Source organism: Malurus melanocephalus, unplaced genomic scaffold (genome assembly GCF_030028575.1).
Source record: "Malurus melanocephalus ecotype Western Australia unplaced genomic scaffold, MMel_1.1 scaffold_167, whole genome shotgun sequence".
NCBI lineage: Eukaryota > Metazoa > Chordata > Aves > Passeriformes > Maluridae > Malurus > Malurus melanocephalus.
This window is the reverse complement of record NW_026623399.1, coordinates 555,768-582,594: the sequence shown is the minus strand read 5'-3', so window position 1 is coordinate 582,594 and position 26,827 is coordinate 555,768. Positions and strand designations below refer to the sequence as shown.

The following is a 26,827-nucleotide window of genomic DNA, read 5'->3' as shown; positions in this document are numbered from 1 at the left end:
TACATTCTGAAAATCAGAAACTACATGCAACTAAACAGACTTGWTTTTACCTATTAAAAACTAAGAAAAAGATAAAAAACAGCAAAGCCACGTACAGCCAGCAGCCCACAGTAGCCTGCACACCAGGACACAATGACAATGTGATGACAAGTCCAGCAGCAGTACCCAGAATTCTGAGGGGAAACCAGAAAATGAAGTTAAAGTGCAACATATAGTAATGCTAAGCAGGGGATGTCTGCAAACTTTTTTTTTTTCCCCCTCTAAAGTTGGTGGAGGAAAGATGTAGCAAACATATGTGATTTTCACTGCTAAACTACGTGTCATATCAGCAGTTTTCAGGCAGGCTCATGTATTAAATGTAGGCTCAGGAGAACCCTTTTCTCACACCGCAAAAGAACAGATTACACTATGAACTGTGCAAGCTTTCGATTAATAATAATAGTAATAATAATAATAATAATAATAATAATAATAATAATAATAATATAGGTAAAAGCTACTGAAAATTAAAAACAATCCCCAGAATGAAAGGACAATATAAAAGAAAAACCTTCTATTTGGGAAGCCTCAGTGAGCCTGAGGAACACCTACAATCCAAAATATGGGAAAGGCATTTAAATTTTCCCTCAGGAAAAATGCCCAAATTCAGGAATATGCAGAAGCCTTTAACTGAAGGCACAGGAAAGACTATTTGTTGAAATTATTTCCTGAATCAGGACCTTTCTTTATAATCGGGTTACTCAGAAACAGCTTTTGGTTTTCAGCCATGGGACASCATCAAGGAGAAAAGTTTAGCTGTACTCCTACAAGCTTTGGGAGCAGCTRCTGGAAATGTGAGGAGGAGGAATATCCTCTTGCACCACAGGAGTGAGTAGATGGACTGACCAGTTACATAAAACTCAGGTTTCCCTGAGTAGCATTCTAAGATTTCCATGAAATGATTTAATCATCTTTTAACTTGAGAAAGGCAAATATATACCGAGATGTGCTTTTGTGCACATGCTTTTCTCAGTTTCAGCCATGGAAGAGTTTTACAAAGGAGCTGGAGCAATGCCAACACTCATCCCATTTGYCACAGCTTCCCAGGGCTCATTTTGGGGGAAGGAGAAGAATTAAACCCGTGTTCTCTGTGTTAAGCACACATCACTCTACTAAACTCGCCCTTTGGAAATGAGTGGACACAAGAAAATGTGCACCAGGCACAAGTGTGCACAGGACAGGAGTAACAGGAGATTTTGGGTTACCGGAAAAAAAAAAAAAAAAAAAAATCCAGTCTTTCAGCAGCATCTTCATGTATTTTGATTTTGTGCACTTTGGGGTGGTGTGAAGACTACTGAAGATTGCTACTGAAGATTTTGCAGTCATGCCAAATCCTACTTTTTGAAGAATGTGAAAGTTTACAAAGTTTAGCTCTTCCCCAAATACCTTATAGCTTAGTGCTTTTAACGAGAAGGATGATGAGTAATTAAAAGCATATTTTCACCTCTTGCTTCCATCTACTTCCTATTTCCACAACTGTATTTAAAAATATAAACCCTGATTTTCATAACAGTCAGGCAAAATAATTGCACTCGGTGCTTTTCAATGCTACCAAGTACTGAACTGGTGTATCAGCAAATAACAGAATGATAAAAATAATTAACATAGTTTTAATTTAAATATTTATGACACAGTTGACTCTGTGGCTGCGCGGCACCATTGTGCTGAGTGCAGTACACAAATCCTGATAGATAGAGCCCCTGTTTCCRAGAGCTCCTATTGTTCACCCCACATTACTCAATATCAAACGATCTCAAAAAAAGCTTTTCAAACATTAATTAAATCTCCAAACTTCCTTTTCAGGTCAGTAAGTTTTATTATCCTAGTTGTGTAGATGAAGAAAGTGAGGAATGGAGAGGGTAAGGCGCTTTCCCACCACGACACAGCCAACACTTTTCACTTCCACTCTTCGCTCCCAGTCCCCCAGCCGAGCCCCCCAGGCCTTTGAAGGCTCCTCCATGTGCTCTGGGTGTACGTGTGCATCTGGCCAGCACATCCMAGGGAAGGGCTGCTTGCTGCTAAGGACTCTCCAGTTAATCAGGACCACGTGAGAATCCTGCTTCTGGTTTGCACTCGCATCAGTTTTAGCAAAAAAATCACCGGCAGAGTTAATTTATGTGATTTTGTAACCTCTTAATATTGCTTGGGGTTAGTGTTCTTTCCAGCTGAATTTTTTTTTTTTTTTTTGTTGGCCAAAATTAGGAATGCTCAATTCATTACAATGGCTTTTTCCCCCTTCTTTCTTTTGCTGTTTGTGGAGATTGGGCCCTAACACACAAATGTCCACGACCAGGTCACCAAAGAGTAAATTGCAATGATTTTCATTTTTGTRCCTAAAGATACGTGATTTTTCTCAGAATTAAGGTTGAGAAATAAATAATTTGCTTGAAGTGTYTCAGATATTCACTGGAACTTAAAACAAAACAAAGGGCCTTAATGCCAAAATGTCAGCCTTCTGTGCAAAATAATTAATATAACACAATAGGATCTATTCTACTATTGATTGAAAGGGAATTTATGCAGGTAATTCATTAAGGCTAGTGAGAGTTTGGCATGTAAATCCCCCAGCAATTTGATGGGAAAACAGCCCCTGTTTTTTTTTTTGTTTTTCTTTTTTTATATAATAAGCTATAAAATGCATGCTTTTCTGTGGCAAATATACAAAAAGCAAAAGCAAATACCTGAACAACTAAGGCTGTGGATGGCCCTGCTCCATGAGGGCTCTGGAATGACATTAGATCAAATCCTTTTTCACACACTGCAAAAGAGGCAACAATCATTTCAATCACCATGTTAAGAGAATCAATACAATTTTTCCTTCCAGAGAGTGGTACTTTACATTCCARTATTTACAGGTTATCACCTTCATACATCTCTTTTTGTGGTCAAGTGTATGATTACTACTTCTGACAGGGTATCGGCCGTTTTCTTACGAGGATCTACAAATTCTTGTAAATGAAAACCAATCTTAAAAAAAAAAAAAAAATGAAGAGCAAATCTGTGGACTGGAATGCACCCTACTTGTAATGGGAACAAAAAGCTGGCAATGAAATATAAACCTAAATCACAGCAGAATGACCTACTTTAAGGCATTTGCCAAAGAGACAGTGTTTTAGACAGCTCCTCTGAAGTAGCGTCTTTATGTCTATGCCATCTGCAGATTTATTATTGTGCTTTAGAGGAAAAAAAAAAAAAGAAAAAAAAATAAAAAAGGAAAGAAAAACCTACAGTATGCCTGAACAAAACTCAGCTTCATCTATAGAAAGATTCCAGTACTGTGGGCACCACACCCACACCTACTGATGTGGTCCAAGTTTTTTCTTTAGAGGCACCTAATTAAGAAACCCTGACTCATTTACATGGATACGTTTGATCTAAATTACACTCCAAACCACACCAAATTAGGAGCATCTGTGAATGCGAAGTGTTTGTTCCCAGTGCCTGGTAGAACAGGGCCAGTTCTGGACGGCACATGTTCAAGTGACGAAAAATATTTCAGATGTAACATACTTCTGAGACCCACTTTTCCACTAATAATTCATAATGAGTTAAACCAGTATCTCTGCTTCAGCAATTATTTCAGGCTGGGAGAAAAATGTCATTTTACTTTTTAAAGGAAGGGCGGGGGAAAAGGTGGGGTGGGCAATCACCCAGTTTGGTTGTTGTGCCTGATAAGGGGCATTAATWCAACCATCAGCTGCAATTTAAATCTGTGCAGTGCATGTATCTTCAGACATATTTTACTCCTAAAGCCTGGGGTGAAGAAAAGTATCCATGAATGATTGGTTGTTGTGCACAAACAAGACCTTGTGCCTTGGTGAATGGTCACCCCTCGTTAATCAGTTTTCCAGAGGAGTCCGAGTGAAGAGCAGGGTCTCAGCCCAAGGAGGCAGCACCCTACAGAACATTAACATGAAAAATTCAAGACCACCAGATTTAAGTGTGATGCTTCCCTTTCCAGGCTGCATTGCTGGTGGCTGACTGTGGCTGCTTGCAGCCCAGAAAGCCACTCTGTACAAAAACGGGTCCTGTGGCAATTAGGAAACTTTTGTCCCACTTTCCCATCTCCCACTAAGAGCGAGCAGGGGGGCTGCAGAAGCCACTGGTTGCTGCTTTGCTGCCTTACTGACAAACTGAATARAAAATAGCCTTAATCTCGCTCTAAGCAGCCCAAGAACTGAGGGGTGTAAATCCGAATTCCACGCTGGGTTTGCAATTCCCAGCYCACTGGCGCAATTTGGCACAACCTTCGGGTTTGGCCCATAGAGTTTGGCAGCCACCWTTTATTCTTCCCGTCTTTTATACTYTGTGAATAGTCCAAGTTACATAATGCCASTGACAATTTGTTTATGGCGAGCGTTGGAGTCAGTGTTTTATGATTACATTCAAACTTTAAGCCACATTTTGACATCTAAGGATCATCTTGCATTCTCGTGTACTCTATACAATGAAGGTTTGTGTTCCAKTGAGGGGGGGTGGTAGTGTGAGGAACTTTATAAATAACATGACTCCTTTTGTCTGAAGAGATTTTAATACATTTGTCTGATCKACTGTTTTTGCAGTAGCTAGAATATAATTTGAATATATTAATATTTTCAGCAACTGTGCTGAGGGAGCCCAGTTAATAACTTATGCATGGGTGTATAGATACACTTCAGACAGAGGTAGTTTTTAGCCCTTATGTTGGTAATACTTAGAAACACACAATGAAAGAGCCTGTTCTTTCCTCCTCTTTGTTGTGGGCATGCATTGTGATGGTATGGAGCCAGTGTTCTTTCTGTTGTCTACACAGCCTGGATTCAATAAGCAGTTATATATGCATATTATGACAATGTGGTCAAGGAAACCAGATTTTTTTACTATACCTTCATGTGCCTGTACAGTATAAAATCTGGTATTTATTTTTCTTGTCCTCATTCAATATGTTAACAAAATCATAATTTGATACAGGTTACGTTCACTTTATAATTACAATTATGGAGTTAGATGAAAATACAGCAAGATGTTGCTGAACGGAAAATATTTATCTTTTCGTACATTACGCATTATGGTGMGATGTAAAATCATAAATCTGTGAAGCAGCTCTCTCCAGCCAATTTGCCTCCTCCRCTGGTTCACAAGATGAAACCAGTTACCTCCTCTAAGCTGAGGATTCTGCACCCACCTCAGCCCTGACATTGGACAGCACTGCCACATCCACTCCAGAACTTTCCTGTGGTCGTCCAAAGGAAGACCCCTTGCCACGGAGATAAGCCAAGAAAAAGGAATTCAGAAAAGTCACACCATTTTTACAGATCCTCCTGTAGCTCTCCTTGCACTTCCATGGAAAAAGCACAAACTTTTTGCACCATGTTCCTGTGTCAGCACTGTGTCAGGCTCCCCAGACCACCTCAGGATTGCACTTCATCCATCTGGAAACTGTTCCCACYTCCCAGATCATTGCCATCCACACTGGCAAGCCCAGGCCTTCACCCAACACCATCAGCAATCACCACCATCAGCACAGGGCATGTGGGACATCCCTACAGCATATGGGAGCTTTCCAGTSAGAAAAGTTTACTGGGAACATCAGTTTGTCTTGTTCAGATTCTGAGTCCARGAGGATTTTCACAGGGCTGTGGCAGCAGTAGTAGCAGGCAACTTAACCTTCTCCTCAGGCAGCCCAGATTGTTTCCATGTCTGGATAAGAGTCTTCTAAAAAGGAGTTTTCATTCCTCCAGAACATCCACCCCATGGAAGTCACTGCAGCTGCTCTGGACTCAGAGCCAGCCCTGATTTCTGTCCAGGGCAAATTTCACATCTTGTGGAACACATTTTGGTTCTCACCTGGCTGCTGTGGTGAGGAGCTGTTTAACCCTTCCCAATTGCACACCAAGAGCTTTCCATTGCTTCTCATATTAAATTACATTTATACAGTTCTGTATCCTGAAACTACAATATGTGCTTGCTCAAGAGGCACTCTCAGCTTGTAAATCCATTTACAACCATTCACTTCAGGACAGATATTTTCTGCTGGAGGGGCAGCACCTACACAGAGGTGTCCTGGAAGCTGCTGCTTATGTGAGTTTTCCCAAGACTAATGCATAGGCCTTGATAGCAACAGCAGGATTGTCCCTGTTGTTCCTAAATCCTTCAATCCCTGTTGGACATGGTTTGGGTTAGGAGGTCTAAGAGACTCCTGAATATTTTCTCACCAGTTTTTTTAACTGTGGATTTTGATCARGGTCAGGCAGAAGCAGATATTGGCAAATCTGGTCACTTGAAGGTTCGAAGATGAAAGAAATGCAGCTACTGAGAGAGKTAGGGCTGACTGTGTAGAGAATAAAGACTTTATAAAAGTATCTRAGGCAGTCAGACCAGAGTCATCTGAGACCACTACATGTGTGAATAGGTATCTGACTTTAAAGGAACTAATGAGAAAATCCAAAGCTGGTTTAAAGCCAGGAAATATTGCAGAAGTTGCAGTACTACAAAGGGTGCTTCCTAGAAAGACACAATATATGGAAAATCCTCCACTCCAGGCAGTCCCTGCATTTAGTGCAGCGAACTAAACACGTGCACAAAAAAATAAACATCAAGCTAAGGTGAGGGGACGAGACAGACAAAGTGTAAGTAGGAAAGACAATGCTGACATAGTAAATTCATTGCTCAAGGGCGAGGAAAATGTAAATAAGTTTAAAGAAATCAAAGACTCGTGGCACATACTCACTAGTGCATTTAAGAGCTGCGTTCATCCTACTCGTGCTCRGTATCAGGGCTGAAACAATCGTGGTGCTGGGAGGCATGTTAAAGCATCTTTCAAATCTGATCCAARTGCAGTGCATATACATTGCAATCGCAGCTTGTGGAGAGCTCAGAACTGAACCTGTAAGAGAAAAATCCCGGTTGAGGTCAGATCCCATAAAAAATCATCTCTGTTGGGTGGATCACGGCAAAAAGACTTGCATTTTAAACAACAAGATGGTGGTGATGCAGGATAAAAAAAAAAATCAGAGATTTTATATTGGGGACAGTTAATAGGCCAACATTTGAATTTTTTAATTATTAAAAAAAGACTTGAAACAAAATAATTTATGAACTAATTACAATGCTTTGATTTGATATTTTTAAAGTTCTTTTCCAATCTAAATGATTCAGTGATTCTATGATATAAAAATTCAAAGAAAATGAAAACTTTGCTGAGAGTTTGTTCCCTGAGTTTTGTGGATTTCTTTGCCACATTCTGATTTTAACRTCACAAATTACTGGTTTTCTCACAGAACTTAATAATTAATTCATGGCACTGGTCAAAACYAGTGTTGTTAGTGAAACTGTGATTTTCATGGACTGCTCTAGACTCAGAAGYAAAGATGAATTTCTGAGCAGGTTGTCTACAGCTCAACATCCCAGGTTGAAATTCCACTCAATTGCCCCTTCTGGGCTCTAAGTCAGAAAGTAAACCTGTCATATCCAGGGCTGAGCTATTTTCTGTCAACTGGATTATAGCACAAAAAGGCTGTAATTGARGGCTGCAAGAGGTTATAAATTGAACATAGTCAAAAACAGTAATTCCACTTAGTAAAAGTAGATATCATCCAAAATGAGAAAAGTTAAGCTCATATAAGGTGAAATTCGGACTCAATTGTGGCTTCCAGTCTCTGGGATTTTTGTCACTGGCTTTCAGAGTAATCAAAATTTCACTCACTGCCCAGAGAGAGATGCTGCAAAGGGTGTGATGAAGTGAAAGTTAAAATAACTCCTAACCTGGGGCTTCCAAAATAMATTTTCTGAGCACAGACTGCTGTCTAGCTCAGTGTTTTTGTGATGTAGCAATGCAGACAGCCCTTCAGGGGAGCAAGGGGATAGAACTGTGCAAGTGGAGTAGAGCTGGGATGTGCAGCAAGAGCCACCCTGCTGTGAATACTGAAATTCCCATTGTTCAGCCCCTGTGGGACGTGGGGAACAGGACTCTGAAGTGTAGTAGGGCACAGTTTGTGAGAAGGGATTTCAGAAAGCTGTAACATCACTGAGTGGCACTGGCAGTGCTGACACCTTCCACCCGAGGCCCTCCTGTGAAAGACAGGTAGAGATTACTGGAAGAGAGAGCGTGGAAATGTCTGACAGATGCACTAATTTTACTGGGAGCAGGAGGATTTAATTATAATACCGAGCCTCATSATCCTTCTACCTTTCATACCAGAAAATGTGAACCAAAGAACGCAGTTGATGCTCTGGGAGGAAGGGACATGGGGTCTCCTGTGTGCTTTCCAAATCCCTCCTTGCTTTGGGTATGCTGCAGAGAGGGGCTTCTCTCACTGAGTTACAAACCAGGACTGGTGGCTCTGCTTTGTTGCCTTGTACTTTCTGTTTGTCCATCATTAGGCACATCAAAGCCTCGGTGTCCCCATCAGAAAACAATGCTGTTAATAACATTAATCCACCTTTATTAAGAGCCTTTAGCTCTATGGAGGAGTACCAAATATTATTAAGACAAAGACAAGAGGATAATAAGGAAATGTTTTTTCCCTTGCTGACCTAGTTTCTAACCTCACTTTAAAATCTTCCCTTGATTTTAATTATGCTTAATCTAGAGCTAAGCTCACAAATCTAGCAAACTTAAGGGTTGCTTTTAAGTGAATTTTCTCGCCTGTCAGAGTTCCTCAAGCTTTCTGTGCTACAGTCAGGAGTTTATTTCCAGCCCAGATGCAGAGCTGGGGCATTTCTCTGCCAGCACAGTGACTGCTGGACCCATGAGCTCAGGCACCACCTTGCTCCACTYGAGCCTGGGCACCACAGCATTCTTCACAGAACAATTGCAGTCCTTTTCTCATCAGCCATAGCCAGAGGCAGCAATAAGGGTGAAGGATATCTATCATGAAAAGTCCAGTGTCAATGTGTTCCCCCAATTTATTTACTGACCTTCAATGCAACAGCCATACTCCTGACCCTCATGAGATGAAGCCTAAGGGGAAATGGCACTGAGCACCAATTCCATATCCTGTTGTTCTGTGGTCTAAATTAAGTGCTAATTAATTACCACTGGCATCTTTGGCATTGCCTGTCAAATTGGATTTAGGATATCCTTTCGCTGTTTAAACAAATAGCCCTACATCTAAAGCTAAAATCCCAAGTGTCAGCATTTTCTTTACTTTTAAATTTTTATTTTAAAATCCAGCGAGTATGTTCATGGATTTTGCAGGTAGAATTCAAATAAAAGAAACAGGAATTGATATTGTCAATTTTGATTAATAGTCCCTCATTAATAAACATCCTGTTATTCAGTTTCCACCTGCAGTTGCTGATGTTGCCTGGAATCAATTAACTCACATAATTTGATTTATTTTACAAAGACATTTTTGGATGTGCTGTGCTGATGATAAAGGTTCTATATTTACAATTCGTGATTTAAGCGAGATTATTACTAACTGCTTTTTATTTTTAATGTTACAAGAAAATGTAGCTTCGGGCATTCTTGAGCAAAAATATTTAAGCAATTTAAAAAGTTAAAGCTTTATTTATTTAAAACTATCTGTTGCCTTCTGAACCAATCAGGACAAAAAACTTACAGATCCAGGACCTCTGACAGGTTGGTCTTTACAATAAGCTAGCTGCTCTGGAGAAAAAAAAAAAATCAGAAATAGAATTTAAAAATAAATTTTAAAAACAATAAAAAAAATCAAGCACAGCAAAAATTACGCCATCAGCCAAAAATACATTTAAGGCCTCTCTGGAGTATACCCCTGTTTGAATATGGAGTCTCACTGCCTTTGTCAYTCTGCTACCCAAACACCTTTAGGAAGTGCAKCAGCATCTGCCCAACATCTGTCACMGGAGGTTTTGCTCTCTCCCATCCCCTCTCCAAGGAGAAGCTCATCCTCACAGTGCCCGTGTGRCTTTTGAGCAGGGGTTTGCTCTTTTCTGGGATGTATTTGCTGCTACAGGGCTGCYAAAGAAGGCAAAAATGAACGTCTTGGGCACAGAGCTGCAGCCAGAGGATSCTCCTTGAGGATGTTGATGGCCTTCAGCTGACTCCTACCAAACAGGCAAACTGCAGCACAGCAGGAACACGGACTGGCCAGATCTGTCCTCTTAGGAGCACCAGCCAGAACCAGCTGGCATTCATGCATAAAAAATTAAAACCCAAGCCAAACTGGGAGGACAGAGTGCTGGCTGTCAATAAATGGAAGAACCTAGCAGGTTCACCCAGTGGGATCAGTTTTTCAAAAGGGAGACCTGAAATWTTTGTAGTATTTTGTGGAAAGATTCTAAACCCATCTCTTTGGTTTGGGGGAGTGGGACGTGAGCCTTTGCCCACACCAGGGTCTTTGGTGGAGCCACAATGTGGTGACTGCCCTTACTTTCCGTGCACCAATGTGCCCCTCCTGCCTTTGGAGCTTCTGTGACTCAGGAAATGTCCAGAGAAACAAACAATCCCAAGGCTGAGGTGCAGATAAACCGCTCAGTGGAGCAGGAGCACCTCCCCTTGTACGGAAGAACAAGCAGAAACTCTCCAAAGCAATTTTCTGAATTAAAACCTTGTAGAGACTGGAGTATCTTTAGATATCTAAATGTATTTTTACATGCTGTCCTCAGCCACCCAGAAGATAAAGTCTTTCTCCACGACACAGGCACTGTGAGGTATGTGCAAAGACAAGAGCACACATGCTCTTCTGCAGGGTCGTCATACAGGGAGCAAAGTTCACTCAGTGCTGAGGAGACTTTATTTTTAACTGTTCCCTCATTAAACCAGGCTAAGCCAGAATAAATGCCTTTCTTCAGCTTTTTCACAGTCTATCCAGCCAACTGTGAAGCAATGTTGGGAGTCAGTGCAGTTATTATTTTCGTTTAGGGCCGGGCTCCAAGGCAGTTCATCCAGGGAAGGGCTCGTGCTGTGAGATATGCRGGGGATCCCCTGAGGAAGCCCATTCTCCTCGGGGTCCCTGTCAGCTGTCCAGGTGCTATATTTAGCCACCCAATGGCCACACTGAAAGGCTGGTCTGGGCAGGAAGGCAGCACCAAGTGCTCGTTCTTGCATCCCAGAGCGACCGAGGAGAAGGGATTTTTCCCAAAGAGCTGTAACACGAACCCACAGCTGCAGAGCACAGGAAGCCTATGGAGTTTCTGTAGGCCAGCAGCCATCGAGGCTATTTTCAGCAAAAGCAAGCTCTTAAGTATGTCTGAACTATCCCTGACCCCTCTTGTAACATATCATACGCCATGACCTGCTTTCTCTATTACCAGCCTAGCTATTGTTTCAAATTCTACCTACGGAACAAACAGGGATTTAAAATACCTTCATGTTTTATACAGCCAGATACAAGRAGCTTAAAACTCTATTAGTGCACTGTGACCCCTGAATTGGGCTTATTTGTTGCAGAGGAAACCACACGGCACATTTTGAAAAGCACAGACATTGTAGTGTTTTGGAACTCCTCTATGAGCAGAAGCCTCAGGTCTCAGTTCCATACAGAACAAGCTCCCTGTTCCCATCACAGGGTTCAGATCCYACAAGCTGAGAACTCTCCTGATGATGTTTGCACTTGGCTTCATCAGCTGGTGAATACCACTGAAGTGCACCTATAAAGCCATGACAGAGATAACAATGAGATTTAGTCTGTATCCATAAGATATCAACCATCTGAATTTAATGCTGAATTTTACATTTTTCTATGTAGCAGTGCAAGGAATTGAACAGTTTACAGAGATGGAGTTTGTGGCATCAGGGGCTCATTTAGCATCAATTACCTCCATGATTTTCCCAAGATGGAGTTAATCAATGCACAGGTTCTTCACTCTTCTTCCACGTTGGGTGTATTTTGGTTTCTCTTTGGAGCTGATGGATCCAGCTGGATATGGGTATCTCTATAAAGTTYTGACCTGTTGTAGGACCCCTATTTACAGAACTCTCAAAGCTGCAGCTCACTTGTCTTTTTAGCACCAAAATCCACTCAAATTCTTACCAGAAAAACGATTGCAGCTGAACCAAAATAAATTGATGACAGAAAATGACGTTGCCGTGATATGCTGTATCTCAGGAAAGTGTGTAGCATGCCTTAAATGAAAAAGAAGTATGCTGAGAAAAAAAACCTGTGAGTTTAGGTTATCTGTGCATCATGTTGTAGCTGTGGCTCCTTCATAACGCTGAAAAACCCATCTGCAAAAGCCCTGCGAAAATGTGCTTATACACACACAGGCATTATCACCTCCTAGGACGGTACGTTTTATTATCAGGTTATTTTCCAGTACATTTGGCACAGTTAAGGTAAGTGTATTAACTTTACTTCCAAATAAAGAAAACAAAGTTGTACTGAGTGTCTGAGCCATTGTCAATGAGTTAAGAACTGACAGGAGGTCCAAGTAATCAACCCTGTCTCCGGCACTGAGCTTTCCCCTGGGACACCTCCTCTGATCATACCATGTATCTGACTGGCATGGATGTGGAATTGCTTTCAATAAAGATTTTATTTCAAGGTTGGATGATTCCTTCCCAAATGTCTTGTCACTAAAGCAAAGTATGTAATACCTGTTATTTTTTAACTCCTGTGAACCAGCATTTGGGAAGGAGAGGAGCGGAAAATGTTGAGCTGGAAGCTGCTCATCATAAGAGAATGAATTTTAACACGTTCAAATTGATTGGGAGCTCTGCAATACCAAAAGGCAGRAAGCTGCTGCGTACAAACTGGCCTGTAACAGTGCAGAGAAGAGACCTGTTCACAGAATTATTGCTGGGGAGAGCCAAAGGCAGCTGAGCCCTTCCCAGGGCCAAGACCTTAAGCTAYAATGCTACATTTGCATATGCCTGAATAGAGATAGGAAACAGATATTGGCTTATTTGAGGTTAATTAGTGGCAAAGTGAATCGATGGGATGCACACATTTTGACCTGGTTAAGGCAGTTCATAGGAACTTACATTTCAGATCAGTCCCGTCATCCTTCGGGATGAGCAGCTCTGGCTGTGACAGTGGTCACCAGCAAAGTTCAGCAAAGGTGCAAAATTCACCCAAATGGGCTGACATGGAACACCCCCCTCAGAGAGGATCTGGCTCCTAATTCCTTAACGTTAGTTTCTATATCAAGAGGAGAGATGCCACAAATACAGCATTTTTAATCCTTTTGGGRGAGTTTTCTTTATTCCTATTTATCTTTAATCTCTCTTGGCCTCTGTGTAGGTCTTGGTTTCTGTCTCTAGTGGCAGTGACTTCCCTAGTGAACACAAATATTCTGCATAACTGACAGACAGAATTGTGATAAGACCAACTTTTATCCCATCRAATTCAGGGGATGGCATTTCCTACACCTGCCATTCTGGCCCATAACCTCATACTGAGTGATCTCTTCTTACTTTTCTGACCCCCTCATTTTGTCACATGTTGTCCTTTAGTCATAGTCTATATATTAGCAGTTCGTGGAAGAGTAGCAGGATTGAGTTATTGAAAAGTTACCCTTAAACATGATTTAAAACAGTGCAAAAATGTCAGGCATGGCTAAAATCAGTTCTGCAAAGGGTAGAAATGCCCCTGACATTGAGCAAAATTAAATCCTCGTAGGCTGGAAAAGGATAAGAAAACWAAAGTGAGCAGTTCTCAAAGCAGCTGGCTCTACCCTCCGACACTCTCCAGCCTCCAGTAAAACAGTATCCTTTCCAACAGGGATTTCCTCCCCAAGTACACTGRATTCCCCAATTTTTTATGTGCAGTAGGAATATTGAGATGTTAAGGAGTCAGAGTCACTGTTGAAACCCTTTTCTCCTCCTCAGCAGTTAGCATGAAATAAAAATGGWTGAAGAACATTTCCTAACACCTACTGTGTTTGGAGCAATAATCCAGTGTGCTTTCCAAATGTCAAAACTAATAATGATTTTATTTAGAGAGTTTGAAAAGTGTAGGTTTAATGGATCTGGAGAGCCAACTCACCATACAATGACCCTYTTAGCTGTAGACTTGCCCTGCTCTCTGTCACACGTTTTCCAGCTTGCAGTTGCCTTGGYAACAGCCAAAGCATAAATTCCAAGTATTTTTCCTTATATATCTGCCATTGACACCACAGCCCTCCTATCAGACACTTCTGCTGTTTTAATACATCATTAATTTCATTACTATTAATAATGAGAACTGTATTTTCTGCATATCTCCTGACTTGTGATCTTTAAGGACTGAAGACATTCTTGAAGCTCAGTTATTTTGGAGGAAAAAAAAATAATCCTGTGCAGCATAGCACCCAACAATTTCTTGATATGGTTCCAACATCTGTGGCACCGGATTATAGATTGTTTCTAAAATAACCTTAAATTGATGGATCATTGCTCCTTTCATTTGGGCTTGACAAAAAGTACCTGTGGCATTTCCTTTCACTCTTTATGTTGAAAATGGTGTATCACTCTTTCTGCTCTTTTCCTTGCCAAAAAAAAAAAAAAAAAAAAAAAAAAAAAAAAATCTTGCCCATTTTTTTCAGTATTTTCTCTTTTAACAACTCAATTTCAGTTAGTAGCTATAGTAATAGCATTAAATGTGCATATTTGATTTTTATTTGCTTTGACTTCTGCTTTTGTGGATAGATGATAAAAATATCAGTTATAGAATTTCTTTGGTAAATATTTGTAATTCAAAAAGACGTAAAATGCAAAACTTACAATTATTCTATTCAGGCTGGATTGAATTCCATCCTTCTACCTCTCCGGTAGCTGTGTTTTACCACATATTATTTAACAATTCAGACTTTCCATGTTTCCAAGGTTGCTTGGTTTATGTTTTTTTGTCATTATGGTCATGAAAACAAGAGAAACTGCATGAATATATCAAAGATTATCAAGATATTTTCTCAATACAATACTGCTTATTCTAGCATTAAGCTCAGGGCCCCCAAATTAAATGTTTTTAGTGTCACGCTGCATTTTGGTGAATCTGGAGAGACAGATTCTCTCCAAAACCAACACACTCCATGCACATCCTCCTTTTCCTCATGCCATACCCTCAGCTCCTGATTGCTGGGAAATGCTGTCGTGCCTGGACTTTGCCAGGATTTCATGAAAAGGAAGGAATCTGCAGGATAAACCAGGGGAATTGCTCTCCTTCAGAAAGATGGCAAGCAAGGACAGAGGGCTTGGCTGTGCACCTTCCATTTTCTGTGTCCKCATCAGGAGCACGGCAGCTCAACATCCCACTCCACATTTTCTCCTCCAGTCCCTCCAGTAAACTGAGCTCTGTCACCACTTTTCTTCACCCTCATTCTGCTTATCCATGGTTCAGTATTTCCTTCTCCCCACAAGGAGTTTCTCCAGCTCCATCACTGCTGCCTATTATTGCCAAAGTGCATTAAATGCTGCTAAATAGATTATCTCTAAAGTTACCCGAGACAAAACTCCTGAATTCCCCCTATGGGAACACATATTACTCCTGCTGATGTCATCTCCAAATATTTTATGAAGTTTCCAATTTTTACCACATAGCAAGCTCAACAGAAATCAAGTCTCTCTCCTGGAGAGGCCCCAAGCTTGCTGTAAATGCCTCTGCATCAGTGGCATTAAGCAAAACAATCTCGTCACCTCTGTAACATTTTTAATTGTGATAAAGATGTGTGACATCCATCAGAAGCCCACACAGTCGCTTGGCAACAGAACTACTAACTTTTGAGACTTTTTGAACTCTTAAGAGAAGAGATGATATATTAATATTGCCACAGAGGAAAGATAATTAATTTTTTAAAAATTTAATGAAGATGCTATATTTTAAGAAACTAATAGTTAAGCCAATCTGATGAGTGCCATATGGAGAGTGTTTTGTGCAATGGACACCACGGTTACTAGCATGAGGCAGAACGAAGTAATTCTTCCTATTTATATATGGGAAAAAAACCACGAGTGTCGATGCTCAAGGAATGTGGCAAACGACAAGATTGGCACAAATCCACAAGAGATGCTTTTTGCTGTGTGACCCACCCACTAACATGAAAGAAATCCTTTTTAAAGTGCCTGAAGCCATTAGGTCTCAGAGGTTTTTTTCCCTCATAGTGTGGGTTGCTGTAAATTCAGCAACAGGTATGGAAAACAGAGACAGCTCTGATGGTTTTTAAATTGCTGTCTGGATTTTAAAAAGGTAAATGAGTGACAATGGCAGAGGAGGGTGAAAAGCAGAACTTGGCTTCAACAATCCTCTTGGAATACTTGAGTTAAAACTAGCAGGTTAAGGAAGCATCCATAAATTCAAACATTTACATAATAAAGTTGCATTTAGTTTGCATTCCTTGGTAGAACTGTGCAATTTATTTATAAAATATGTATCTTCATTTACTAGTCTTTCCAACCCTAGGATACATAATACATTCTGAAGGGCTGAGGGAAATGGATTTCTACTTAGCCTGCACTCACCACCRCAGAGATTTATGCCAAACTTCCTACCTAAACTCCATCCATTAAACCTGTGCTGTTCTTAGACCAGAACTCTCCATCCTTAATGCCCTTTCCACAGGAATATTAAGTCTTAATAWAGACACAAGATCAACTCTTAATAATAATAGTCCTTCTCTTGTAATTTTGTGGGTAATAAAGATATCAAAGGTTATAATCCTTACCATTATTTTCTAAGTCATCTTGTTAAGGTATGTGGTCTCTGTGTCTTTCAAGAAACTTTGTGTCAGGATAAGGCATGCAAAAGTCTTTAGTTACATAAATTTCACAATCCATTTCAGACCATACTCACTTTATTGGATTTAAATTAGCAGAAGGAACGTGTTTCATATGAGCTCTGTATTAAGGGGCTTTTTTTTTGGTTTTCCCAACTCTTTCAGTACTGGAGACCACATTAAGGGAAGCAGGGAATCTTCTCCCTGGCACTACAAAAACTCTCCTTTCCTTGTTTGTCACAATGGCAGAAATTTTTCTTTTTTGAGAAGTTAACCAAACCAACGCCCCTATCAGAGAAACAGTTAAAAAGTCCCTCTGTGTTCTCCAAGAGCCACAGTGGCTCCTCTGACACCCTTCTTTTTTAACCACTTCTTTCCTTTTGTCAACAGGATAGCAGCCAAGGAATCCGTGAATCTAATGTCAACACAAAGCTTAGGAATTGTGTTTGGACCAACACTCCTTAGACCTGAAAAGGAGACAGGGAACATGGCAGTCCACATGCTGTACCAAAATCAGATAGTTGAACTTATGCTGAGTGAGTACAGCAAGATCTTCGGCTCGGAGGAAGACTGACAGACAGGGCCTGTTATTGAAAACGTTCACATCTGTCTTGATGTCTAATATTTTTACATTTCTGTAAACATATTTCTGAAATATTTCTTTTTCTTTCAAGTGACAGATGCCTCATTTTGTGCAAACTTAATGATGATTTTGTGTCTAATTTTCAAACATTGGGATAAAAAATATTGTCAACATTTGCCTATATGTATTCTGCATTAACCCTTTGAGAGTTTCATTATGCTAGCACTCCAAGTGTCACTTTTCCTGCAAGCTGAGCATACAGCATATGGCCCTAGACCATAAAAAAATGCTGTTTTACCAACATATGCAATGGCACAGAAAGACAAATAATAATTGAGGTGGTTTGTGGGAACGGATTAAAATGTGTATATTAAAAGCATTGAATTAAAGCAGCAATATGAGATCGTTCATAGCTAATCTGAGTATAATTTACCTTTCTCTTTGATATACGTTGAAAATTAAAGATATGATGAATAATCAATTTGCCTACCCCAAGAACTGGGAAAAAAAATCATTTAATGCTTTTAAACAAATAAAATAAACAAACACAAGCAAAATGAGAATGTCACTATTTGCATAACAGTGCCTAAAAGAAATTAAAAATGGAATTGGAACTTTGGCATTTTTACTTAAACGCAATACATGAAATGAAGACATTGCATGACTGCTCATTTTAATGTAACATCCATTTTGATTCTTCATCACACTGTACATCTGCCCGCTTTCCCCAGCTATCTCATGTTCTGTAGCATTTGTATTGTGCTCCTGAGGATGCTTTATTGGTGAACTACATTAAATTCATCTAGAAAGAACTTTAAAAAAAAGCCTTTTCATATGCCCTTAGGATTACTTGGCTAGACTTGAATCAATTTATGCATTTGATGGTTAGTTTCAGTTGTCATGGATAAACAAARGGGTAACTGTCTAGAATATATCAAATATTGTTTCATTTTGAAATGTATGTTTCCAGCTATACACATCTCCTACCCTGTTTTGTAAAAGTATTCTGCTGATAAAATGTAGACTTATGTTTGACAGCTTTTTAATCAAGTTCAAAGAGAATAAATAAAACTAATCCAGTGTGGTAAAGAGTCTGTCTGGTTATCGATTTGTTCATAAAATGAAAAATAAACCATGTAAATAAGATGTGTGAAACACAGATCCAGAAGCAAATATTTAAAGCAATTAAAGACCCCAAAACATAGGATTAATGCATAGGTCTGCTGTGCATGAGAGATATGTCTTCAATATATCACCTCAGCAGATCGTGGATTGTTTCAGTTTTTATTTGGCACTCCTGTGCAAAATTCCATGTTATTCAAGAGAGGTCATTCCTTGGAGCAGTCATTTATGGGAACAAATATCTAATGAGGCCTGATCGTTAACTGAGACCTGGCTCTTCGGTCAGGTACTAACACAGGCAGAAAATAACACCAAGAAAACATAAAAWCTGGCTGTGAGATGCTTTTTCTGACTCCACATATCTGAAAAGTCAAGCAAAACAGAGGGGTAGTGACCAGCCATGAAAATGAAAAACACCAAAATCCAATAAATTCTCCCTCACATCACAAATATCCAGCGCAATCACTTCTGAACAAAATTATAACATACCGGAGGACCCGAATTCACTTTGTGTTCAAGAAAATATTTTTCATGTTAATGTCAAGCCATGAGTGCTTAAACAGCGATGCTTTTCAGCATCATCGTCTGTAGACTCTTTTAATAGCAACAAACCAGGCGCTGTTTATGGCCTGTGGAAATGACTGGAAGAAAGATAGTCAGGAGTTCAGTCTGTTCCTTAATAAAGACCATTCACATTATGGCCCCACGGGTGCTCACAATCATGCTATTGAAGTAATTTCTGCTATTACTGGAAATGAAAAGTTCACTTGTTACTTGGAGCCTGTTGCACTCAGAAGAAAAGATCCTTAATTAATTAATTAATCTTCTTTCAAGCTCTCTTCGGAGCATGGAGCCTCCTCTTGTCTTGTTTTTATAAAACAAGGCTTATGAAATGCGTCGTATCTCTCTTAAGATCAACTGGTTTGGGGGAGAAAAAAAAAAAAAAAGAGGAAACTTGTGGACACATGAGGCTTTCTTTGGGTTTGAAGGGTTCCTTACATGAAAARTGCTGACCTCTCTGCTCAGTGCTCTGGATGTGGGCAGACAGTTTGGGGGGACACAAGTGGCTCTCAGCAGAGGAGAATATAAATCCAGGGACTGCAGCAGATGTCGATCCTGYCTCATCCCCACAACACAAAGGAATGACCATGCCTTGCTACCAAGCTGCTTCCTTCCCCAAGAGACCAATTCTTCCTGTCTCCTTTAATACATACATTCATTTAATGGGGGAAATTACTGGCTCAACAATCAGTCAAAGAGCCAGCCCATCAGCCCCTGCCATTGGCAGAAACCAGAAGGATAAAAGAGGGTAAGAATGGAAAAAAAAAAAAAAAAAAAGTTCAAGCCTTAACTGCAGCAGGACTTCTTTTTCCTCCTGCTTGGGTTTGTTAACCCAGCTCGCTGACAGACTCTTGTTGCTGGACATAAACATTTCTAAATCTCAAAACCATCCAAGTTTTGCCATTCACTGAGCCTGTATTATATGTACAACCACCACATTGTTTCTCCAGTTGTTATTGGAATATTCACTATCACTTGGTAGGTGCTTTGCTCAAAGTCAAAATCAGACTTGAAGAAGACCTTTCTTTTTCAGGAGCCAGCATCAGTTCAAGAAGGGTCACAGATATTTTAAACAAGGAGCTATTAATGGTAAAGGATCAGAAAAATGCGGGCTGAGAAWGCGAATTTTCCAAGGATCACTTTTATCTTCATCTTCTCCCCATGAAGAGCATCTTCTACTCAAACTTGTGTGAAAAGCATGAGCACAAAACTCAGATTGATTTAGTAAAAGGAGATGTCAGAAAGAAGCCCCTAATGGAACCAAAAAGGGCATTTCCAGCTACAAAGTTTTATCATTAAAATAAAAATTAAAAATCAATGTATTGAATGATGAGCTTCAGTGAGAAACATTGTCAGTTTTTAACTCCAGAAATTCCACTGCAATGTCAGATTTCTGAACAAATGATGAAGCACACTGGCTTACTGAGCTATAGCCAAAAGAGGATACATAAACTCCCCCAAACAAATCTTTATTCCTCTTTTCATTTACATACATACACATATATATTTTTATGAGCAGCATGTATTTTAACAGTTCTTTAATTCTCTGCTAGAACAGCTCCAGTGCAGGTAACAGCCTTTCTTTTGCTGCAACAGAGCCTTAGGCTGCCTCAGCCCAAGGCACTCAAGAAGTTGAGCGAATCAATTTCCACGAAGGATACAGACCATGGGCAGAGTTGGGAAGAAAGCTGGGAACAAAGTTGGGCCCACAATCACCATTCTAATCAGGCAGTGTGTAGATTTTACACGGCTGATTCTCAGAGGAGGCTGAAAGAGGAGCCTGGGGGAATGCACACATTCTCACGGCACAGCAGGTTCCTCTGCACGGCATTCCTGCCTCAGAAAGGAAACGTGGAGAGCAGGGAGGCTGAGCATGATCAYGGGGCTCAGCCACGAGTCCTGCGTTTTGTAGGATGCAAAAATGGAGCCCAGGGCAATTGTTGTTTTGCAGAACGTAGGAACCATTCCTAGCACCCACTTGGGACTGAAAAAACCTTTCCCTAAGGACCAAGGGACAAACAAATTGCCTRCCCAAACCCTTCTCTTCAAGAAATGCTTCAGGATGCTGCTAAAGCAATAATCTCATCCTTGTGCCCATTCACCACGAGTGATCAGAGCAAACGAACATCCTCTGCCATCATTGCCATGCTCCAGGCTATTTTTACACTCCACAACTCTACACCTGCAGACATACCTGAAATATTGAGAGAATTATTGCCCAGTTTTCCTTGGAGAGCCTAGTTGCAAAGATTTGGTTGCACAGTGGATGGAAAACATGAGCCCTCACTTCAGGTTTTCCCACAAAACACATTTTGATGTCTAAAATAAAAATGCATTCAGGATTCAAGACATGAGAGTTGGGGACGCAATGCCACAGCACATCCATGTGTGAGAAACTGAGGCACAGAGCCACTCATGTCAAAGGAGAACTTTCTATTTTAGTGCTCACTTTGTTCAGACCTTTTTTTTTTTTTCTCTTTGTTTTTTTAAATAGAATCATAGAATTGTTTGGGTTGGGAGGGACCTTAAAAATCATCTCATTCCAAAAGGGCAGGGACACCTTCCACCAGACCAGGCTGCTCCAAGCCCCGTACAAGCTGGCCTTGGACATTTCCAGGGATGGGGAGTCCACGGCCACTCTGAGMAAACTGTGCCAGGACCTCACWCCCTCGCAGAAATTTATGTTCTAAAACCTGAATCCACCCATTCTAATCAGGTATTTGGATTTTTCCAGGCCTTCATCCCTGCAACCAAGGGCAGGGAAACATCAGAGGAAACAGAAGAAAAAGAAATTTGTCTTCCAAACTCTTCACCGGTGTGAACTTTTCTATAATTTGTTATCAGWCTCTTCAGAAACATCTCAGAGGTGCTCAAACCCACAATCTCCCAGGAAAGAAGCTCATCCCCACCTCTAAAATACCTGGGACAGCACCTTACACCTCCAGTAGAGGTTGAAGTCTTTGTTTAACAAGTTTAAGAGGGACCACAAACCACTGCAAGCTCAGAATGAGTGCCAGTCAATTACCCACAGAACACCACCAGTTTAGAGCACATTTCAGTTCATAAAATGCAGACTCAGATTTCACACTGTTCTTCTCTCCTCTGCCTTTGTCAAAATACAGTTTCTGTGCTCAGCTCTTATCCATCAGTTTTTTGGCTGCGTGTCTGGTGGACAAAAAGAACAAGTATCTCCCTACCAGTGATTTCTGTGCTGTCTCAAAGCTCAGAAGCTTTCAAAGAAGCAGCTCAGAAGCTTTTTGGACATTTTTTGTTTGCAATTTTGGTCAGGTAGTGGCATGACCTCTGGTCTAGAAAATTAAAGTGACCATCTTAAAAGTGGTTTGACCAGTCCATTGCTCAGGCTCCAGCCTACACACTGCAGTAAAAAAGGTAGAAAAAGTCCATGTTATGTCAAGCCTTCCCACAGGGGATGTTTCTTTGCAGCCCCAGGCAGCAAATGGTTTAAAATTAATGGCTSAACACCCTGTATACATTTCTATCTTTATGTAGTTTCTGTCACTTATTATCCATTTTTAATCCTGCTAGGCTCTTTGTCTTAATGGTATCTGATGAATTTCCCAGGTTAATTATGCACCATGTAAGAAAATATTTTACTTGTATCACTTTTAAATTCATTAGCTTTTAGTACCATTGTATAGCACTCTGCTCYCTCTTGATTTATGGGAAAGGCTAAATAGGATCATCTGACTGACCTCTCCTGGCAATTCACTCTCCTAWATACCACTAACACATCACCTCTCATTTGTCTCTTAATCAATTTAACCCTCCCTCAAATGGAAGATCTGCCACACCTCTTACAACTCGCTCTGTCTTTGGCTGGATGSTGTGTGTATCTGTTCTGCCTTTTAGAACAAAGCTCTGAGGAACCAAGAGGGAAGGATCCTTCATATTTTCATTATTGAGCCCTTYACAGCTCTTAAAAGAATCCAGCAGCTTGTTGGTGTCTGGCTTCTCCTCTGMACTGAGGAACTGAGCTGTCCTTAGTGCATGGACTGGGTTCACAAGGGAATTTGGGGCATTAAATGCTATTTTTGTCTGTACAGAGAACATACCCGTGCTGCTTGTTCCTCCTTTGGGGCTACTTCACCTTGSAGCTCTCCAAATTTCCATCAGCAGCTGCAGCCTGGCTATGTAGCACCTGCCTGGMTATCTGGAACCTGCCTGAACCACTCTTATCTTATCTCCTGGGCCCCTTGCAGCCTTCTACCCACAGCAGGGACTGCTTCTGCCCTTTGCAAATTAAAATGCACAACAAGATGGAGCAGAGTCCTGCACAGTGGATCAGCTCCCTGGGCCCAGMTGCAGTCTGGGGCTCCATCCTGGCAGGATGATGCTGGTGGGGCACAGGAGGGATGCTGTGCAGACTCTTTTTTCCAGCTGGACACTCACATTTTCCCAGGATCACAGATTTCACCCCCCCAGACTGCCCAGGGCTGCAGGAATGAAGAGCTGGTGATCACCTTGCTTCCAGTCCAGACAAAGCAACACAATAATATCGGCTATTTCAGGTTTAGGGAGCGTTTGTGCCCGGAAAACAAATCAAAYTCCCTTTTGAGAACTGAAAAAATAAGGCAACCACCTTAAACAAACACTACCAAAGATGTAAAATGTGAGCACCTTCCCCAGACCYGCAGCACTGTTCCTTTTCACATTGTGTCTCTTTGAAGTGCACGTAGCCAAAAACATTGGCAGTGCTTTCCCTCTGATGCTGCAGTTTTTGAGAGTATTATGCATATTGCAGATGCGGTTTTCTTGCACTAGATGGAAAAAAAAGAAATAATCTTATTAAAAATGTAAAAGGATTTCAGGGTTCTGTGCATGCTCAGAGAAAAGAGAGATGTCAACAATAAACATGCCATCTGAACAATACGGAAGGACCTCTGTCCCATGGGCATAATAGATGTTTTATTAATAACTTGCTTTTATATATTTTTCTCATTTCCCAAAACAAAGGGAGGAGGGGGAAAAAAAAAAAGAAAAGAAAAAAAAAAAAAAAAAGAATTGGTTTGAAAATCAAAATATTTCTTTGACTGGACAATTCAACATCCTCCCTGAAAGACAAGGGGATGAACTGAGACCTGGTGAATTTTCTGGGTCTGTGTTTTCCTGTCCAGGGTGTTCTTCTGACACCCCTGGTGTGGGGACAAARATCCCCCTGGTTCTCCAGAATTTGTCATGGAACACATCAGCTCCAGCTGATGGATTGAAAAGGTGGGCCTTGAGTGGCTTAAACACAAGCATGAATTGAAAATATGTTACTCATTGTCTGAGATTGCTGGACATGGTGTAAGAGAGAAGGAGAGAGAGGACAGGGGCCACTTCTTTCCCATTTTTAAAGAAACAGAACGATTCTGCCACAGCAAATGGATTTTTTTTTTTTTTTCCTGATTTAAGCCAGCCTTGTTCTGTCAAGTTGGTGCCTCAGGAATGGATAAAAGAGACAAAATGAGTCCTTTCTCCTCTAGATACCTTCAGCACGAGTGTGTCCAGGCCCTCTGGTTGGGCCCATRGAGTGATGAGGTCCTGGCAATGGTCACCCTCCAGAGGCATTTTACCCTCTTTATTTGCTCTCTTTACCATGAYATGTTTTTCCCCCTCATACAGAACCTTTATTTCAGATAATTGAGGCCTCTTTGGAAATGCTGTTCCCACAGTACAGGCCCTCAGTAAACCAGTTTTTCATCCCAAATGGGTTTCATAAAGCTAGGCAAATATGGGARGGGGAAACAGGGACATGGGATGAATTAAGGCATGGGGGGTTGGAACAATGTGATCTTTAAGGACCCTTCCAACCCAAATYATCCTATGATTGCAATCCACRAAGGGAAAGAGACCTAAAATAATTTTCCTCTGCCCTTTTCTGCCCGTGTACCTGACCTGGCCTATTAAAGAACAACACTCACATTTTGTTTTTTACCTGTCTCTGTTATGGAAACTAGAAGCTGCTAGAGAAATCTGTGATCTTGTTAGAGGCCAACAAAGGTGAGGGCTCCACCTTGGAAGCAATGCCATTAATCCCTAAGATCATCAGTAGATGCCTGCTAGGAAAACATTGCTTTGGAGCAAAGAGAGAAGAGAGTGAACCTTGAGATCCATGGCYAAAGGGTCTGCAGGCTCTGCTCACACTAAAAAACCTTTTCAGGATGCAGAAATTCCTATTTATTCACATAAGGCTTTAATTGCTTCAAATCCCAAATAGTTTATACAGAGRTTGGATTTTACCCTGCAAAGCCCAAAACCTTATTTAATTATTTTCTTACCTCTTTGGTTGGGGATTCATTCACAGAAGAACTGGAACATTTGACCCCAAACGTGCCCAAGTGCAGAMGGAATCCATCACTTGTGCATCAGTTTGGGATGCCTTTTTCTGCCTTAATTCAAGCACACTTTGCAAAGCTACAGGGGTCACAAGTTGTGCTTCTTGCATTTCCTACGGACACTCTGCTGTGAAAAAAAAAAAAACCCAGGATAACTCGCTGGACAGAAAGGAAAAAGCTGTCTAATTAAGGAGCAAGTGTACATCTGTCTCAGGCCTCTTGCCAAGCATAATGTGGGGCAGGCAAATCGTTGTGCTGCTGGAAACTGCTCCCCTTGGGCTCCCTGGCTCCAGGAGTGCRGGGACAGACGCCTCTCACTCAGTTCAGGGCTTTCTGTGCCCACCTAAAGCTGAGGAAATCGTGGGATTTGTCATGGGTTCACCTGAGCACAAACATGCCAGAGGTTCCCGAGGTTTAGGCAGCTCTGAGCTCTGATTTACTGATTTAAACTCACACCTTTGGACTGCTGTGAAATCAGAGGTGCACGGCAGCAGATGTGTCTGACAATTCTCTCCAGGAATCCAGGGCCAGGTTGTGACAAAACGAGCCCAGATGGGGCAGGTGTCACCAGGTGGTGGGAGGGAAAGGGGCAGGGGATGACACTGTTTGGCAGGAAAAAGATGGATCACTTGGGAAATTTGGCACATTCCGAGTTTTCTGGTACCCTCCAAAGAGACTGTGCCTGTGGAAGGATGTCTCCTGAAAACCTTAGACTGGAGCTTGATGAAAAAGCCATTCCTGCCCTTGAAGCTCATGTGATGATGTAACTACAGCCAGARTTCCATCTGTTCCTAGGATGATTTTATTAATTTCACGTGATATCCTTCTGAAGTTAATAAGGGAAGAGATGAGACAGAAAGGGACRTAGCCAGACACCCTGGGAGCAAACAGAGACCCCTCAGCACCATCCTGACTCTGCAGGTGATGTGGGTGAGATCAGTGCCCGGGATCTGATGGAGGATGATGGTTTTGGCAAGTGCATCATTTTCCAACCTTGGTCCACCTTCTAGAAGAAAAGCAGCCACTGTGGCACTGATTTCCCTCACACAGTCACTGTAAGGTCCTGAGGTGGCTTTACCATTTTTTTTTGGCATGAGGAACACACAGTGAGGCTGATACAGAGCTCAGATCAGATGTAAAAATCCCTTTTTAACTCTTTTCCTCTCCATCAACTAAACCTACAAATGCTTCAAGGGCTGTCTCAGGTTAGATATTGGGAAGAAATCCTTCCTTGTGAGAGTGGGGTGCCCAAGAAGCTGTGGCTGCCCCTGGATCCCTGGAAGTGTCCAAGGCCAGGCTGGACTTTGGGGCTTGGAGAACCCTGGAACAGTGGAAAATGTCCCTGCCCAWGGAAAGGGGGTGGTACAAGAAAAGCTTTAAGATCCTTTCCRCCCCAAACCATCCTGCAACCCCACRAATCTATGAAACACCTGTGAAAGGGWTCCAAACTCCCACAGAAACATCTTTGCTTAACATCCACCCCGTTGACGACTGTAACTTAATTACCGCGCACACTGTCCCGGTGACAGTAAATATTAGTGCTGTGTGCTGCAGAACAAATACCCCGTGATGAAAAATTCAAACGGTA

The 26,827-nt window shown here is 41.2% G+C and overlaps 1 protein-coding gene across 1 annotated transcript in view; it reads left to right on the top strand.

Annotated features, from left to right (window-relative positions):
• The window catches only part of ARHGAP15 (Rho GTPase activating protein 15), a 320,980-nt gene extending 302,644 nt beyond the window's left edge, over window positions 1-18,336 (top strand). Inside the window, exon 14 of the mRNA XM_057372241.1 lies at window positions 17,026-18,336. Within this exon, the coding sequence (XP_057228224.1) occupies window positions 17,026-17,209 (184 nt within the window). The 3' untranslated portion in view covers window positions 17,210-18,336. The remainder of the gene's footprint in view (window positions 1-17,025) is intronic.
• The last annotated feature ends 8,491 nt before the right edge of the window (window positions 18,337-26,827 follow it).